Below are 17,625 nucleotides of genomic sequence, written 5' to 3'. Positions count from 1 at the left end.
AATCCCTCCGGTATTAATATTAGACCAGAAAAAATGATAAATTAGTCCAAATTTTGTATTTCCAAGATCACCAACTGCATAAACCTCCCTACTTTGAACTTTACGTCGCGAGAAAGCAATGAAAGAGGGAAAGTAAAAGTAAAATGGTGAAATACTATTTCTTTGTGCACAAAAATGACCTGGTAAAAATTATCAGTAGTTTCTAGTTTTCTACTGAAATTCACTTCCATCAGTCAAGAAATAGCCCGAAACCGATTCTTGGCAAGCGGAATCCACTGACGATCTTCTTGTCTCCAAAACAGAAGCTGAAGTTGCACCCTTGGCCAAGGATTTCATCCCTCTACACGACTTCATGTGCTTGTGCAATTTCTCTGGCTTAAACATCTTCCCGCATTGCCTGCATCATATTATTGTCATGCATGTTTTGATCACTCCTTCGTGTTCGCGAATCTGGAAAAGGTCTGAAATATTCTGATCTTAGGAAAATGCATTACTGGTTTTTGGTTGATCAATTAATTGGAAAATAAACATTTCTAGCCTCAAATTTGTCTACCCAAAATAGAGAGAACCATAGATGACAGAAATACTAATGGTGAACAAGTAAAAGTATTACTAGTACAACGGAAAAAAAAAAAGGGTTTGGATTGACCATAGTCCCTTGCACTTCCAAGCCTTTTTAAAAAAAAAAAATTTTGAATTACCAAGCATTTTGCCGTGCTAAGGATATACATATGTGGAATGCCCGGAATGCTACAAATATGGGCATAAGTGCACGGATCCGAAGTCAGATGTGTGCACACGTGGGTCCCACGGAGGTGAAGCTCGCACATATCGAGCGGTTTAAAACACATCTGTGTCTGGATCTGTGTACTTCTATTTCTATCTGTAGCATAGTATTATGCATATCCACTTACACAAATATACAAATTAGCAAATTCGCTTGAATGGGGAAGAGGATTGGGCACAAAATATGATTCATCTTATGCCAAGCACATAAGAGGATTTACGAGTCAATCAACGTACAGTAACACACAAAACAAAAGAGGAAATTGAAAATGTTTCGGTTTCGTCTTTTCTAACACATTTTCTATGAGAGAAAGACAATTGGTGAAGACAGCGTCGTAACACCATACGATTTTTTTTTAGGTACAAGTGATCAGTCATTACTCAATTACTAACGGTATATACCCAAAAAAATGCAATTTCAGAGTTCGTTAGATTAACTTACGCGCAATTCGGGCCATTGATTGGTTTGTAAGCTGCAGAAACTGGCTTCAGATTATTGAATTCACCCTTGGTACTATTGCTTGAACTCCTCCCCCCATCACAGCTTTTCCTGCTATCAACTTCTTGTTATTACCAAACACACCTTAATTAATACAAATACTATATAATCAAGCGTTTAAAAATACTTAATTAATAAAGCTGCGCATGCGCATGCATTTGTGTTGTAATAAAAAGAATAAAACTGAGACTCTAATTGTCTGCTAATTAATTAATAATCAATCATATGATTTCAAATTAGAGTACGTACTACCTTGCATCGGGATGTGGTTTCTGTTCATGGTGCCAAGATGTCCTAAATACCCTCTCAGACCCTCCCAACTTGTCTCCTCTGCAAATCCTGGCTGCATTTCCATAACCAGCAATGTTTTCGACATCCGCGGGCTTCTTCGGGGGAATAATGTGGCAAGAGTTCTTTTCGCGCCTGTTTATCGTCACCATCGCGGTTTCGTTCGCGTCCACAGCGCCGCACGAGAGCAAGTTCCGGAACACGTTGGCGGAGTAGCTCTTGCTCTTGGTGAACTGTGATGACCGCGGCGTTGGTGGTGGTGGAGCCGGTGCGCTAGTGGGGTTAGAAGCGTCATTTTTCTTCGTCTTCTTGGAATTGTTTTTGTTCAATAGACTTGAGTAAAACGAGGAGGAATTATCGATCTTGTCGCTTTTTCTCGGTGTTTCCGGTTTGTTTTCTCCCGAAATATTCTTCTCCTCTTCGAGCTTCGTTGAATCATCGGTCACCGTGGAGGCCTCAGAGCCGAACGTGGGGGATTCTTCTTCGATTTCGCACGTTGAGTTTTTCGGGGCTTCCATTGTTGATTTGCGGTGTTCTTGAACTTCATCTTCTTGAAAGGAGGAGGCTCTGCTTTTACTAGGTGAACGAAGATCTGTTGTGAAAAGCATTACAAGTTGAGAAATGTATAAGAGTACGTGGGAAAAGCTATATATACAAGACTAAAAGGCTCTGTTCTGCTGTTTTTATTTTTGAAGTACTTATTCTTTATTTTACGAGACAAGTTATTCTATCACAATACGATGACTTTTAATTCAAAAAATAAGAATATTATTTATTCATAATGATATTTGTGTCAATTGAAATGACCTAAAACTATCGGTTCTGAGTTTTGTTTTTCTCATAATTTCAAAATGGAAACCAAATTAATTAGTAGTAGTACCTTTTTTAGCAAATTGGTTTTCTCAAAGGAGTGGAGTAAATCAAGAAATCAAATTTGTATTTGTTTGTTAACCCAAAATTAATGGAAATTTCCATAAAGAAAGCAAGCAATTAGTAATTACGTACAAAGATCAAGGGAGGGAATTTCGGATCCTTTGAGGACGTATTCATTGTCGGAGATTGGAGTAATAAGATCCTCATCCAGCAAGTCTTGCCATAAATAACCAGTCTTGTACCTCCTGCAGCATGCACCAAAACAATTTCCATATACTCCAAGTGCTTATATATATATTTATATTTATATTTATTGTAGGGCAATATTGTCATCAACCACAAAAAGAAACATAAGGAAAATACTTGAGACACAGATTCCAGACGGTCCGATGGGTCTTTTGTATGGCGTGTGGGACAGAGGCAGCTCTATATGGTGACCAAGGTGGTCACTTGAACACCCCAAAAAAAGGTTTTTGTTAAGCATATATGTATTACTATTAGTTTAATTTTAGTTTATCCCTTTCTTGAACCCCCAAATACAAAATTATTTGAACACCCAACCCAAAAACATTTAAATACCCAGCTCACAAACCAGCCAACAAATCAATCCAATGACTACAATTTGCGCAATCAATGAGAGATAAGTGAATGAGTAATTGCCTGGTTACTTACATTGAGAGTTGTATTTGACCATTGATAATGAGGGTATTATGCAATGGTTACAAAATATGAAATCGTGTCGAGAAAAATTGTAGTATACTCATTTGTCCCAAAATGGTAGTCCAATACGTGCAATATACATGCAATTCAGATGGTTCAACTCTAATCTCATCTCATTTTTCTCTCTACATTTTTTTCAATACCTTTCTCTCTCTATCTCTCTCCATTCATTACCACTCATTATATCAAAAATAACTTTCAAAAAGTTGAACCAAACAAGGTAAAAGTATTTCCATGCATAATTTTCCAAATTTCAACACACAAAAACAAATTTAATTTGGAATGAAAAATTAAAAAACTTGTAAATGCAATTACTTTATGTTCCATTGCATGTCTTTCGTAATGGACTAACTTTTTGTAACAAAGAGAGTATAATTCCCAGTATTTGAGTGACATTATAGATAAATTTTATTTACTATATACAGTTGTGATTTTTAGAGAAAATAAAGATTTTGAACACCCTTCTTACTTTTTCTAGAGCCACCACTGGAGTGGAATCCAGTGTATTGGACAGCTCCGAACATCCATCTAACTATCTAACTTAATCTGTACGCAGCACTTCTCAAAAGATAATGCGAGAAATAATGCATTTCCTATTTATGTGCTGGATAGAAAGTGTATCTATCTTGGTCTGTCTCACTGATTCAAATCGTTGGTTGAAATCGTTTCACAACACATCTTCCCCAAAAAATTCCAATACATGTTGGACAAAAGTGTATCCATGGTTCATCTGGGTGAATTAAACCGTCCATAATCTTCCTAGCGACCCTAATAAATGCTGCTTCTGGCAGTAGACCGTCCATTCTCTCAGCCAAACGTGATTCAGTCATGTACTTCCTAGTATGTGTTCAATCTAATTTTTTAGAAAAATAGTCGACGAGCCCTACTTGCTAGTTTCAATCATTGTTGTGGTCCTTCAATCCCTTTTAGAAATTGAAGAGAATCGATGTGAAGATATAAAAAAGGAAAATAAATATGAGAGAATTATTACACAATCACAAGGTTGAAAGAATAATCGCATGGAAAAAACAAATTAATTAACATGAACCAACCTTTTGTAAGACCAAGCAAATGATTCAGGCATGTCTTTTCCTCGCAATTCCGAAAGCCATCTCTTGACATCTTTTGTTTCACCACAGAAATTAACCAAAACCCATCAATTTAAAAATCCATATGAAGCTATATATATATAGTCAGATTCATCATATAATAATAACGCTACGAGCAAAAACACTGATCACAGTGAACTAACAAACCAATCGTTTACATACCACGCAGACGGACGCCATTTCTGGAGAGATGATGAACTTTGATGAGATGGGGGTGTTCGGTCCGACCCTTTCGGCTGAGAAAATAGATTATGTGAATTTTTCTCATTTCTCCACTACCACCACCACCACCACATTGAGCTTCCATTTTTCTGCCCACAAAATGCCACACATGCACCACCAAACAACAAAGAAACACAGTGCTCTTCTTTTTAGACAAAACGTAGAATATTCAAATTATGTTATGAAAATGTACAAAACCCAATTAATTTAACGAAGAAAACAAATCTCTGTCTATGCCCGGCCTGCTCTAGGAAAAGCCAAAAGAGTGATCTATTTAAAAAGTAAAAACATTTACAACACTTTAATTTGCAGGCCTAAAGCAAGTACAACACTTTAATTTGCTTACGCTTATCAAAAGAACGATTGGTTTTAGAGATCAGCTAAATTCTTACTTTCTTCTATGTAGCAGAGAGAGAGAGAGAGAGAGAGAGAGAGAGTAGTATAGCATTTGGTGAGCAGATTTTATAGGAAAGTTTATAGGGGGGGAACTTGGCCACCTGTGAGAATTTTATCTCAGATTTCCCGCGATATGCTTAACGTATTTTGTTATGGGTTATTATAGGCAACTTTTTGACCATGTCTTTTTCCATTTCAAGAAATAAATTCACAAAAAAAAAAAAATAGTCCGGGTCAGTCTATCCAAATATACACACCCAAAAAAGTAGTATTGTTTGGTTCTGCAGAAAATTGAGAAGAAAAAGAAGAGGGTCGGTCATTTATCGTGATCACATTTGAGTACTACATCTTACGAAAAATTCCATGTGATAGACATCTATATATATGCATGTGGGATTTCATAAAGGAGACGAGAAAATGATTTTGAAATCTAGATATTCTACCATATATAGTGGTATCAGCCAAGAGATATATGACATATATGTATCCTTGAAAGTAAGATTAATAAAATGGTTAATTGGTCTTATGTTTTGGTCATCATATTTCGTCCACATCCAGTCGGATGTAGCGAATAGTCCCGCCGTCTAGGTCTACCAAGAAGCTACTTATATAAGAAGAAAACCATGTCATCTGTTATGAAATGTGTTATGCACACGTTTAATTAATTTATTTTATTGGCAAAAAGAAGATTTTATTAATCTTTGAAGATGATAACAAAGATTGAAAGGATCACGGGAATACCGTCAAAAGTCACCCAAGAACCACACCCAAAAAAAGACAAGAAGCCAACCAAAAACACCACACAAAAAGCACGAAAGTCGCAAAACAACCAAATAGCCACAAAACAAAAGAAAACAATCCTAAAATCTTTATATATGGTCCTATACAGTTCTAACTTTCAGTTGAAATTGTGCTTCTGGTTTTTCTCTATCAGTTGGAATTGGAATTATTCAATTTCCATTGAATGTAACTTTCTTTTAGTTGTTTTCCCTCAGGCCTATACAGTTCCTCTTTCTCAGGGTTCTGTATATGGTCCTCTCTCGATGTACCATTTGTCCAGTTTTAATAAAATCTTTTGTCTATCAAAAAAAACAAAAACAAAAGACAAGCCGAAAGATACAAATCCGACAACCAAAAAAGCTCTTTATAGAATTAAATTAATTCTAGAGGGGGGGGGGGGGGGTTGGGCACCATTGAGCTCCTCAAAGTCCTCACTACAAACTTTTATGCAAATTTTATAAATCTATTACAATTTAAGAGGACGTGGATAATACACGAGTTGAATTGTAGTATTGCACCCATCCGTCATTTGTAAGACAGTCTCATAAAAATTGACATCGTGATACTTTTCACTTTAATAATATTTTATTTAAATATTTTTTCCAAAAAAAAACAAGGGAATTATTCTCAATCACTTTCCCTCAATCCAAATCCATATCATGAGGCTTGAACCAGTGACCTCCTCAACGTGGAGAGATTGAGGGAATGGCAAGAATGCCTTGCAAATTAAATTGGAACAATAATACTTTGGTCCCCTATACTTTCACTAATATATTCCCATTTTGCCCCTTTAGCTACTTCGTATGAGGTGTCAAACAGGTCGTGCCATGCCGGTACGGTCCATTTAACTCCGTGCTAACCGTGCTTCGTGCCCTGCCGTGCCGGCCTGTTTACAGTATTTACTCAAATCGTGTCGTGCCGTTTGTCAATTGTGTCGTGCCGTGCCGGCTCGTTTACTTAAATTGGGTAGTGTCGTGCCGTTTGCCAATCGTGTCGTGTCGTGCCGGCCCGTTTTCTTAAATCGTGTCGTGCCATTTGCCAATCGCGTCGTGTCGTGCCAGCCCGTTTTCTTAAATTGTGTTGTGTCATGCCGGTCCGTTTTCTTAAATTGTGTCGTGCCGTGCCGTTTTCAATCGTGTCATGCCGTGCTGGCCCGTTTTCTTAAATCTTGTCATGTCGTGCCGGCCCGTTTTCTTAAATCGTGTCGTGCCTTGCCATTTTCAATCGCGTCAAGACATGCCGGCACGTTTATTTAATCGTGTCGGGTCAGACCGTGCCATTTTAAATCTTGCTGTTTTAAATAAATTCCTTTAATGATAGATGATGATAATGTCCTGTATAAGTTGAACAATGAGAAATAATCCCAGGATACGGAAGCTTGGTTGTTAAATGTCCTGTAAATTGAAAACTTTGTTAAACTTTCCCATGGAAGCTTGGTTGATTGTTATGCTCCGTTCGTCACGTTCGAATATGAGAAATCTGAAATAAAGATTACTTTAGCTCAATTTCTAAAATAAGTCTTCGTCCATGGAAGTTCGAGACTCCTTGGCAGCGTCTTGCTTTTTACTGTTTTAAACATGTGTTGCCAGCCCATTTTTTAAAATTAAATATCTTAGTTTTAAAGGTAAACAAATATTGTTTACCGAATAGAAATTGTTTAATTTTTTTTAATTAAAAAAAATCATTTGGCTTATTGAATTTTTTTTTGTTTTTCCGTGCCTCGTGCTGTGCCCTTTCGTGCCCGTGCCCTGCTAGAACCGTGCCGTGCCGTTCCTGTGCATTTTCCGTGCCCGTGTCGTGCCGTGCCAGGCCAACTTTCGTGCCGTGCCCGTGCTGTGCCACCCACTTCCGTGCCGGTGTCATGCCCCGGGCCCACTAAAACCTTGTCGTGCCAGGCCAAGACCGTGCTCGTGTCGTGCCCGTGCCGCCCCGTGCTCGTGTCGTGCCCGTGCCGTACCGTGCCGGCACGGCCCATTTGACACCTCTAGAATCGTATCGTGGCGCCCAAACAGGCAAACATGTCAATTCCATTAACTTTCTTGAAACAAATTGAAGTGACATTTAAGCTTGATCCAATGCGTTCACTTTAAAAAAAAGGAAAAAGGAATAAAAGCTTGATTCAATGTGTAAGCAGTGGACTGAAACAATTACAAGTGGAGGGGAAAGAACGCAATAGCAAATATCGTAATATACTTCTTTATAAGAGCAAGCAAATAATAACCATTTCATTAATTAGTCCTTTTTCCATATTTTTGGAAGAATTTATTGACAACACACCTAGAAATGATATGAGAGGTATCAAAAAGTCTACAAATGTACTCAATGCACTTGAATACAGACAACATGAAGTGGATGTTGGGTGACCTAATTCACTAAATTTCACTTAAAAAAGAAAGTTTGTGAAACAATTAATATATTCAGAATAATATTGGCAAGCTAGGGTTAGCTAATCTTTCAAATTACTCCGTACTTAATAGACCAACACAAAAAACATCAACACTTCTTTTGCAACCAGGTGGCCGGATCAATTTATGCACTTTTCAAATAGTTCTCGGACCCTAAAATTAACGATGAGACAGTAAAGATGTACACGGAATACTATATATTATACCCGCTTCACTACATCTTTGATCGATCATTTCTCAAAAATAAATCAATCGTAGCCACTCAAACAGTGCATATGAATACAAAATATTGACAGGAAAATGGTTTAAGAGGGATGTCTGACCTTGTAGCAATCCGTTTTTTGATAAGCTCCAACTCCTCACGAGTGAATTCCATGGTACCAATTATATATCCTTGTGAATACAGATTACCACTCTGTTCCCTTCAACTATTCTGCAATTTCTGGAAGGCCAAATTCAATATAGAACTTGATCAATAATTCAAAAGTTTTGACTTATATTATTATTCTGAAACCCTACAAATTAATTGGCCTAGTTTCAAATTTATACGTATGTTTTACTTCCTGCTCCCATTTTTTGCATGTCCAGCTTAGACAATCTAAGTTTTAAACACACATAATTATTGCACTATAGGAGAATTCAATGATAAATTTCCATTTAAAAATCTCAATGATAAAATTTCGTTCTTTAATTACTTAGGGTCAAAGGAAAATCCTACGTAACAATTATTGATTGTTGATTTCTTTCTCAAAATGGACTTGGAAATGTGACAACCAAATAAAAATGGGTCCAGTTATGAATTAAAAAAAAGGAACGGGGGGATAAGTAAATTGCTTTACATAGAAATCTCGAGTGAGTATAGTTCTTAATTAGGCATCAAATGAAAGGCCTAGGTATCAAATTAGTAAACCCACAAAATATTCATGAAACAAATTGTAAGAAATTAATTAAGTACTTATTGATCTCAGTGACGAGATGTAATTACGTGAAATATTTAATTAAATCACTAGAAATATTGTATTCTAAGGTACTGCCCAATTGCATCGATTATCACATACATGAGATATTTAGGGACAGAGAATCCCGTATCTCGTATATTACGTAATCATTGAAATTTGTCGAGTTTTAATAAAATTTTGTTGCCTATCAAAAAAGGAGGGAGAAGCTAGAAAATCTTAGTGCTGGAAAACTTGAAAATTAAAAGTAAACTACTTGAAAAATGTGATCAGAACAATAACGTAGACAAGTATATATAATTGGTAGCTTATACAATTGTGAAAATCAAACTAAATCAGTCATGATCCTCTTACGTACCCTTATCCTCAGTACCCATGAAATCCATCATCTCTCTGCAGCAGTATGTATCCACTAATGAGAGAGAGAGAGAGAGAGAGAGAGAGAGAGAGAGAGAGAGAGAGAGAGAGAGAGAGAGAGAGAGGTGTTTGAGGGTGAACCTATGCAGTACATCCAAAGATGCCGTTTCAAGTGAGGCAAAAATGACATAACTAATAAGAACTAGCCAAACGAAATGTATATATAGCCAACCAATACTCTATGTCTATGTCGTCATGTCGCTCACTTAACAATTTCTAATACATGCCGTCTTGCTAACTGGGGTAGGGACGCGGAGTCCCTGTAGTGAGGGTAACTCCCCGCACTTTGCAGTCCCACCAAAACGACACCGTTTTGGGTAAGCAAAACGGTAAAACACACTTGAACCCCTTCTTTTCTTCATGGACACAGTCTTCGATAAATTTTCTCATGAAGGTTATGCATGAGATAAGGTGTAAGTTATGAAAGTGAGGTAACAAAGTGGAGTTCTAATAGTTATTGTTATGGCCGCAGTGATAGGTTAGCATGTTACTAGTTATTAATTCTCGAAACCTCGGCATTGATGTCTATTTTACCAGTTCAACAAATGAGAAACACAAATTTGATGGCATGCTTTGCTCTCGCTTTAATTGGAACATCTGCAAATGGGGGAGAGATATTAGTCCCCAGAAATTAGTTGAAGTGCGGTCTGAACACCTAATTAATTAAAAATAAATCTTACCAAGCTTGCTAATTAAGTAGATATGCTTCGTTTGGAAAACAAGACCAAACAAGCTTTTTCTCAATTATATATATTATATATAGCAGATATATATAGGGTGATATGGTTAAGCATCCGTAGATTTAAAAATCCCAAATGCGTAGCTTAAAATGCACGAAATTTATGTAGAATCTTAAATTTAAATACTATGTTATTAATATATTTACACCCAAAAAAAAAAAACTGTTTTAAAAAGACACGTGGCAGCTGGGTAGGTTGCCGATTAATACAGACTTCAAGAAAGACGGGTCTTGTAGTTGTAACTATACCTAGCTCGTTAATTCATACTTTAAAAATCCTAGAATTATTTATGCGGTGTTATTTTTAACGAATTAAGTACTACTATTAATTACTCAATCGTACGTAGTGGCCATAACTTGTGCTTAAATTAAGGCCACCATAGGCGTTTTACCGTCCCAAATTGAATTTCTTTATAATGAATCTTAATTATAACCCCGCATCTAACTGTTTTTTTTTTTTTGAAGCTATATCAATTTTTTTTCGCACGTGAGAGTATGTGACTAGTTCACGATCCAGCGCCGAACGGCCGATCCGGCCGTTCATCTCAGCACGAAATGTTTAGATTGAATATGAGCGCATAAAAATCGGAGTCGTAGATTGCCGAGATAAACAGCCGAATCGGACACTCGATCCGCACCCGCTTTGCATGGATGCTTGGCAGCATCCCCCATTTATGGGATAGCTAGATAAGCATACTGTGTCTTAATTTCTCCAAGGATGCTGTTTCTTTCATTAAATTTTTTTCGCACGTGAGAGTATGTGACTAGTTCACGATCCGGCACCAAACGGCTGATCTGGCCATTCATCTCGGCACGGACGGTTCAGATTGAATATGAGCGCATAAAAATCCGAATCGTCGATTGCTGAGATAAATGGCCGAATCGACCGCTCCGCACCCGCTTTGCATGGGTGCTTGGTAGCATCTCCGTTCATGGGATAGCTAGGTAAGCATACTGTGTCTTAATTTCTCCAAGGATGCTGTTTCTTTCATTAAATTAGTCTCGATATACTGTATTTCATGTTGTCAATTGCTTTTAATGTTCCCACAAGGTCAGCCTGATCAAGAGGAGAAGAAATCTATTCTTTTCACCCTAACATTTTTCTCTTTGTTCGGTCAAATAATACAAACTCATCACTCAACACTGATCAGAGAGAACGTGCAAAACCATCAATTGAATTCACATGATAATAAACTTGTTCAATTTACTCATTAATTATTATGTAATGTAAGGGTAAGAATGATGAGAGTTTATCTACTTGGCGTCATTTCGCTCACAGTACGTACTACATTACTCTACTATTCAAACGCTAGGGGTCGAAGACGGAGCTCACGAGTTGTATGTCCAAACGACACCCCCATCCCCAAGGAAGAAATTGTTGAGCCCTGGCTACAGTACCTTTAGTGGCTCTATCATTTCTTCACACAAGTATTTGAAATTTGAAGTTGTAAGGATATTTTGAAAAACTTAATCACGTACTTCAATTTGGTTATAATTGATTTTTGCTGTTAAATTTCTTCAAATAGTTTGACTTTTATTGCTGAAAGCATTTTAAAATCATGGGAAAATGACTGCCAATAACATGTTTCAATAATTAATACCCGCTAAGGATATTTTCAGCATTAACAAATGTTCTCAGCATGTCCTTAGTAGGTATTAAATATCAAAACACGTCCTGAGCCGTCATTTTCCCTAAAATCATCGAATAGTGTGGTGAACAACATGCTGGCCTAAGAGATCCAGCTTCGCAACAGAACAGATCAGGCCCATCGAAAGGATCCGTATTATCTCCGAAAGCAGTGCACTGGCCTCTAAGGCTTAATTCCTCATAAGCTACTGATCATTATTCTAAATAACATTTGAATACCTTATAAATTAACAAAAATAAATTTTAAAATACAAGAGATTAATTAAATAAAAAAAATTAAGCAGTCAGATTACCTTCAGCATACCAGTCCAGTGGCGACGTGAATAAGGTTGCGCGCGTTTCTCCTTAATTTCCTGTATCATTTTGTTTGTCTTTCCTGAATTTTATACTTTCTGCCGACGTTTATTGATTAGTCATTCCTTGAAGAGATAAATTTAAAAAGTAAAATGTATGCCAAGAGCAAAAAATATTTAGCAAAGGTGGAAAAATACGTTTATAAATACATTTCCAGCGTCTTTCATTGATGTGGCACATGGCCCATAACGTCTTTCATTGATGTGTCATTTGGGTCAACTGGCCCGTAACCTTATACGCTACTCGTAGCCTAAATCAAGGGTAGAGGTGTCAAACGGGTCGTGTCGTGCTGGCACGGCCCATTTAACTCCGTGTTAACCGTGCTTCGTGCCGTGCCGTGCCGGCCCGTTTATAGTATTTACTCAAATCGTGTCGTGCCGTGCCGTGCCGTGCCGTTTGTCAATCGTGTCGTGCCGTGCCGGTCCGTTTACTTAAATCGTGTCGTGTCGTGCCGTGCCGTTTGCCAAACGTGTCGTGTCGTGCCGGCCCGTTTTCTTAAGTCGTGTCGTGCCAACCCGTTTTCATAAATCGTGTCATGCCGTGCCGTTTTCAATCGCTTCGTGTCATGCCGGCCCATTTTCTTAAATCGTGTCGTGCCGTGCCGTTTTCGATCGTGTCAAGACTTTTCGGCTCGTTTACTTAATCGGGTCGGGTTGGACTATGCCGTTTTAAATAAATTCCTTCAATGATGGATGATGATAATGTCCTGTACAAGTTGAACAATGAGAAATAATCCCATGATACGGATTTTGTTTAGTTTTTGTCTTGGAATTTATTTGGGAAGCTTGTGTTGGCAAACATAATGTCTTTCATTGATGTGTCATTTGGGTCAACTGGCCCGTAACCTTATACGCTACTCATAGCCTAAATCAAGGGTAGAGGTGTCAAACGGGTCATGCCGTGCTGGCACGGCCCCCCATGACGTCTTTCATTGATGTGTCATTTGGGTCAACTGGCCCGTAACCTTATACGCTACTCGTAGCCTAAATCAAGGGTAGAGGTGTCAAACGGGTCGTGTCGTGCTGGCACGGCCCATTTAACTCCGTGCTAACCGTGCTTCATGCCGGCCTGTTTATAGTATTTACTCAAATCGTGTCATGTCGTGCCGTGCCGTTTGTCAATCGTGTCGTGCCGTGCCGGTCCGTTTACTTAAATCATGTCGTGTCGTGCCGTGCCGTTTGCCAAACATGTCGTGTCGTGCCGTGCCGTTTTCAATCGCGTCGTGTCGTGCCGTGCCGTTTTCGATCGTGTCAAGACTTTTCGGCTCGTTTACTTAATCGGGTCGGGTTGGACCGTGCCGTTTTAAGTCGTGCCGTTTTAAATAAATTCCTTCAATGATGGATGATGATAATGTCCTATACAAGTTGAACAATGAGAAATAATCCCAGGATACGGATTTGTTTAGTCTTTGTCTTGGAATTTATTTGGGAAGCTTGTGTTGGCAAACATAATACTATGCATTAGTACATTACAACACCAAATTTTACATAGTGGTTTGTTTGTGTATGAAAGAACCTAGGGACCTGGGTTCAAGTCTTAGTCCAGGCTGTCCAACCAACCTCTTTTTGTTTTTCTATTTTTTTCCCCCTTATTTCTACTATGTATTTTTTTTCTTTTTTTTTGTTGAGACTTTTTTCTTATTTCTCGTTAGATTTGGAGTAAATAATATACAACTCTTGCATATTTCCTTTCATATTAAATTACTCTTGCACCATAAATATTTTGATAAGTTTATTTAATTTTACTCGTTAACTTGTAATGTTAAATTTACAAACCAAAGGTAGCCTATTCAATAACAAAAACAAAACAAATATTTTTCACCGAATAAAAATTGATTTTTTAAAAACATGATTTTTTTAAGAATTTTTTTTTAAATTAAATATCTTAGATGTTTAAAGGTAAATAAATATTTTTTACCGAATAAAAATTGTTTACTTTTTTTTTAAATTAAAAAAAGCCATTTGGCTTATTTATTTATTTATTTTGTTTTTCCGTGGCCCATGCCGTGCCCGGCCAGAACCGTGCCGTGCCGTGCCATTCCTGTCCACTTTTCGGGCCCGTGCCCGTGTCGTGCCTGTCTACAACTATGTCGTGCCGTGCCGTGCCAGGCCAACTTTCGTGTCGTGCCCGTGCTGTGCCTCCCACTTCCTTGCCCGTGTCGTGCCCCAGGCCCAATAAGACCGTGCCATGTCGTGCCGTGTCAGGCCAAGACCGTGCTCGTGCCGTGCCGCCCCGTGCTCGTGCTGTGCCTGTGCCGTGCTGGCACAGTCCATTTGACACCTCTGATCAAGGGAAAAATAACGGCCCAGGCCCAGGCCTAAATCTCATCAAGAGAGGAACGGGAGCCCAAAGGCCCAAAAGAATTCATGGGCCCAGAGTTGATTATAATTTCGAATTTTTTATATATTCTAATTGAGAAATATAATTCTTCTTCTTCTTTTTTTTGCAAAAGGATAAGTATAGTTGAATTCTTCAAACTTTAAAGAGCTTATAAATTGGATTGCTTCTGTTAAAAAGCTTAAATCCAAGAATTCAAGATTTCACACAGAAAGCACAAAAAAACAGTTCACATTGCACGCACCAAGATAATGGAGCAATGTTATTCTTAGAAAGGTTTTCAGATCCGTTTGATGCACGTGAATCCCACTAAATACATGTGAGCCCATACACATCCAACAACTCAAAACACGAAAATTTGCGTCCCAATCATTTTCCAAACGGTTGTGTAACTGTACTTAAGTGGTACAGTGAAGTTATGAGTTCAACTCCTATAGAAATAATGTTGATACTATAGTTGATGGGTCAGGGTGTACGTGGTTAAAATAGTATACGTTTTTCTAAAGTATGACCAAAAAAAAAAAACATTTTCCAAAATAATTTGCCAAACATATCCCAATCAATGAGGAAATGAAAGTCACCTTTCGAAAGTCGAGGAATGAAAAACAAACTATCCGCAGCAAACAATGACTTATACAACCTAGGATGCCAAATGTTTCATAATAATAATGAATCATGTCCTTTCATCTCCACTCCAGCTATCTTTCATTTTTGGACCGGTAGGCCCTTCTTCACCTAACACTTCATTGGGAAGACTACTAACGAATTTTCTAAACTTCTGTCTCAAAAACCATGGCAACACTTTCGCCACTTTATTGGTTTCATCTACAACGTTATAGTCAATTTTTGGGCCCCATTCCCTGGTATAGTTCAACCATGGTGGTTCAACCACCGCTGAATCAAAATACTCCGCTGCCACCTCCAAAAACCTCGCCCCGGTGTCCATCACCGCCTCACCCTTCGCCGTGTCCATCCTTATACCTATCCCTCCAGACCCGTCCAATACAAATCCTGCCATGGGACTAAAGGCATGACTATGTAACGCGGAATAGGTAACCGGCTTGTTACCTCCTTGAAACTCGAGCTCTGATGCGCTCAGCCATATTCCTCCACTGTGCTGCGAAAAGTAAACGCTGGTTAACTCTCCGTTAAAATTGCTTACCCTCAGCGTCAAATGTTCCCAATCGCCAATGTGCTCCCCAATTTTTCCTAAAGAGACATTAACTATCTCGAGTTTAGCCTTTGCTGCCCCGTTGAACGGATAGAATACCCATACGGCAACATCGGTGACTGTCGCGCCGAGCATGGGTTTTACATGCAAGTAAACCCCTGCATCTGTTAAATTCCCTTTCTTGACCTGTTGTTTGGCTGCTTGATCGCTCGGGAGGTCCAACCAGTAGGCACCGTCATTCGAGCCGTCTTGTGGTAGGTTCGAGCCCAGGGGGTCGATAGAAACCGGATTCGATTCGTCTCCTTTCTTGTACAGAAGTGCCCCATTCCTGAAAAACCAGCTCACTGAAGAAGGGAGGTACTCTTCATCTGGATGAAGATAAATCCAAGGAGAGTAAGATTGGATCAATGCCTGAACTTGGCTAGGGTTTGGCATTGAAGACAAATTAGCCTTCACATTCTTCAAACAAGGTAGGGATGCCGTAACAGCCCCAGAATTTAAAGCCAAAAAAGTACCGATAGGGACCCCTAGAGCTTGAACCCCTCTGGTACTCGGCCTAAAACCGTATACATTGATCCCGTTATCTTTACCCCAAATCCACGCATCGTTTTCGGATGGATCCGTGAAATCAGACCGAACACACCGGACTTTGTCAAGGGAAGGTTTATCAGGCGAGTTAGTCACAACATGACCGACGGCCTTATAGCCGTCGGGAGGAGTTGGGAGCCAGATATAGCCATTGCCATCTTGGGCAATGTTGGCAGACTCACTGCTCCAAACAAGAGTGTAGTCAGTTGGCTGCTTTAGAGTCCCATTTGATGGGTCACCTGTGGTATCTTTTCCGGCCAAAACCCCACCGAACAGAGCCTTGTCGTTCGGTTGGGCATAGGAACCAAGCATGAAGAACCCTTCTGGTATCTGGGACGGGTCGAAAAATGTTGCTCCAAGATTATTCGGTCCGCCTTCACGCGTTGCCCAGATTTTGGTGAAAGATGAGATTTGACACACTTCTAATCCTCCTAGATCGATCTTCCCGCTTGCGAAACCTCCACCTGTGATCAAAACACAATCATTTTATACACACATCAGTACAAAACAAAATCAAAATCAAGTTCATTCACATTGCAGTAGAAGATTATGATGGTGGTCGAGAGAAATATACCAGTTGGCCAAGTGGGCAATGGAGAAGGAAGCTTGAAAATGGTTTCGATCGGTAAAGGGTTGGTGTTTTTCTCAGAGAAACTTGTTAGAGGAGGAGAAGAATTTTGACAAGTTCCCAGTGCGAAAAAGATAGTAACAGAAAGGAAGTAGAGGAGTTGGGAAAGCAAAATCATGGTAGGAAAGAAGGCAATTGCCATTGCAGCAAATTCAATGGCTTGAAAAGCACAACAATGACACAAACACTTGTTCTGTACCAGTAACGAGGAAATGGTTGTATGCCTTGGGGAGATGGTGAAAGAACTGTTAGCCCATTAATAAATACCAGTTTCAACCTCCGGTTGGCTGATTTTACGTGGATAATTGATTTCCAACCCGAATCGCAATCGAGAAGAAAAATTTTACGCGATTTGAACACAATTTTACAATCCCCCCACAAAAGGAAAAAAAAAAAAGGAAACAGAGTCTGAGAATCACAATTTATATGTAACGGCCAATGTAGTACATCAAACATAACAGTCATGGAAGATCAATTACTGATACTTCGGTTCAATTAGTTGGGTCAAGATCACTGAAAGAATAGACTTTCAGAAATGGCCACCCTAGCATACTCTCAATTAAGAGATATGGTCAAATTTTTTCCAAGTCAAAAGTTCATTATTATGTCTCCTTTCTAGGAGATTTCTTTGTTGATTTATTTCTTTCTTTTCCCGAACGAGACTACCATACGATTTGTGTTTAATTTAGATTTTGTAAAATCTTACACA

At 38.7% G+C, this 17,625-nt stretch overlaps 2 protein-coding genes across 5 annotated transcripts; both read right to left on the bottom strand.

Moving 5' to 3' along the window:
- Window positions 1–34: 34 nt before the first annotated feature.
- On the bottom strand, window positions 35–9,576 carry LOC131334244 (protein SOSEKI 1). 4 transcript variants are annotated; one of them, XM_058369169.1, is made up of 8 exons: window positions 9,393–9,576; window positions 8,402–8,520; window positions 4,438–4,586; window positions 4,219–4,288; window positions 2,579–2,691; window positions 1,538–2,165; window positions 1,229–1,336; window positions 35–397 (listed from the first exon to the last, which is right to left on the bottom strand). In XM_058369169.1, the coding sequence occupies exons 2-8, from the start codon at window positions 8,452–8,454 to the stop codon at window positions 211–213; spliced, it is 1,308 nt and encodes a 435-aa protein (XP_058225152.1). In that variant the 5' UTR covers window positions 8,455–8,520; window positions 9,393–9,576; the 3' UTR covers window positions 35–210. The 4 variants fall into 4 exon arrangements, with proteins under 4 accessions (XP_058225152.1, XP_058225154.1, XP_058225153.1 ...); XM_058369171.1 differs by having other exon boundaries at window positions 35–461; window positions 9,393–9,519; XM_058369172.1 differs by having other exon boundaries at window positions 281–450; window positions 9,393–9,519.
- Window positions 9,577–15,163: 5,587 nt separating this feature from the next.
- On the bottom strand, window positions 15,164–17,312 carry LOC131334243 (hypothetical protein At1g04090-like). Its single transcript, XM_058369168.1, has 2 exons — window positions 16,863–17,312; window positions 15,164–16,752 (listed from the first exon to the last, which is right to left on the bottom strand). Exons 1-2 carry the CDS (start codon window positions 17,056–17,058, stop codon window positions 15,203–15,205), a joined length of 1,746 nt encoding a protein of 581 aa, XP_058225151.1. The 5' UTR covers window positions 17,059–17,312; the 3' UTR covers window positions 15,164–15,202.
- Window positions 17,313–17,625: the final 313 nt, after the last annotated feature.

Source organism: Rhododendron vialii, chromosome 7a, assembly GCF_030253575.1.
Source record: "Rhododendron vialii isolate Sample 1 chromosome 7a, ASM3025357v1".
NCBI lineage: Eukaryota > Viridiplantae > Streptophyta > Magnoliopsida > Ericales > Ericaceae > Rhododendron > Rhododendron vialii.
The sequence above is the reverse complement of the archived record's forward strand: the minus strand, read 5'-3'. Positions and strand labels throughout refer to the sequence as shown.

What these genes read in the sequence shown, in the direction of transcription:
- LOC131334244 (XM_058369169.1), bottom strand. Translation starts at nt 8,454, where the DNA reads ATGGAATTCACTCGTGAGGAGTTGGAGCTTATCAAAAAACGGATTGCT. An exon ending in AAACCACATCCCGATGCAAG is followed by an intron (nt 1,337 to 1,537) that starts GTAGTACGTACT and finishes AGTTGATAGCAG; the next exon opens with GAAAAGCTGTGATGGGGGGA. An exon ending in ATCAATGGCCCGAATTGCGC is followed by an intron (nt 398 to 1,228) that starts GTAAGTTAATCT and finishes AATATGATGCAG; the next exon opens with GCAATGCGGGAAGATGTTTA.
- LOC131334243 (XM_058369168.1), bottom strand. Translation starts at nt 17,058, where the DNA reads ATGGCAATTGCCTTCTTTCCTACCATGATTTTGCTTTCCCAACTCCTC. An exon ending in ATTGCCCACTTGGCCAACTG is followed by an intron (nt 16,753 to 16,862) that starts GTATATTTCTCT and finishes TTTTGATCACAG; the next exon opens with GTGGAGGTTTCGCAAGCGGG.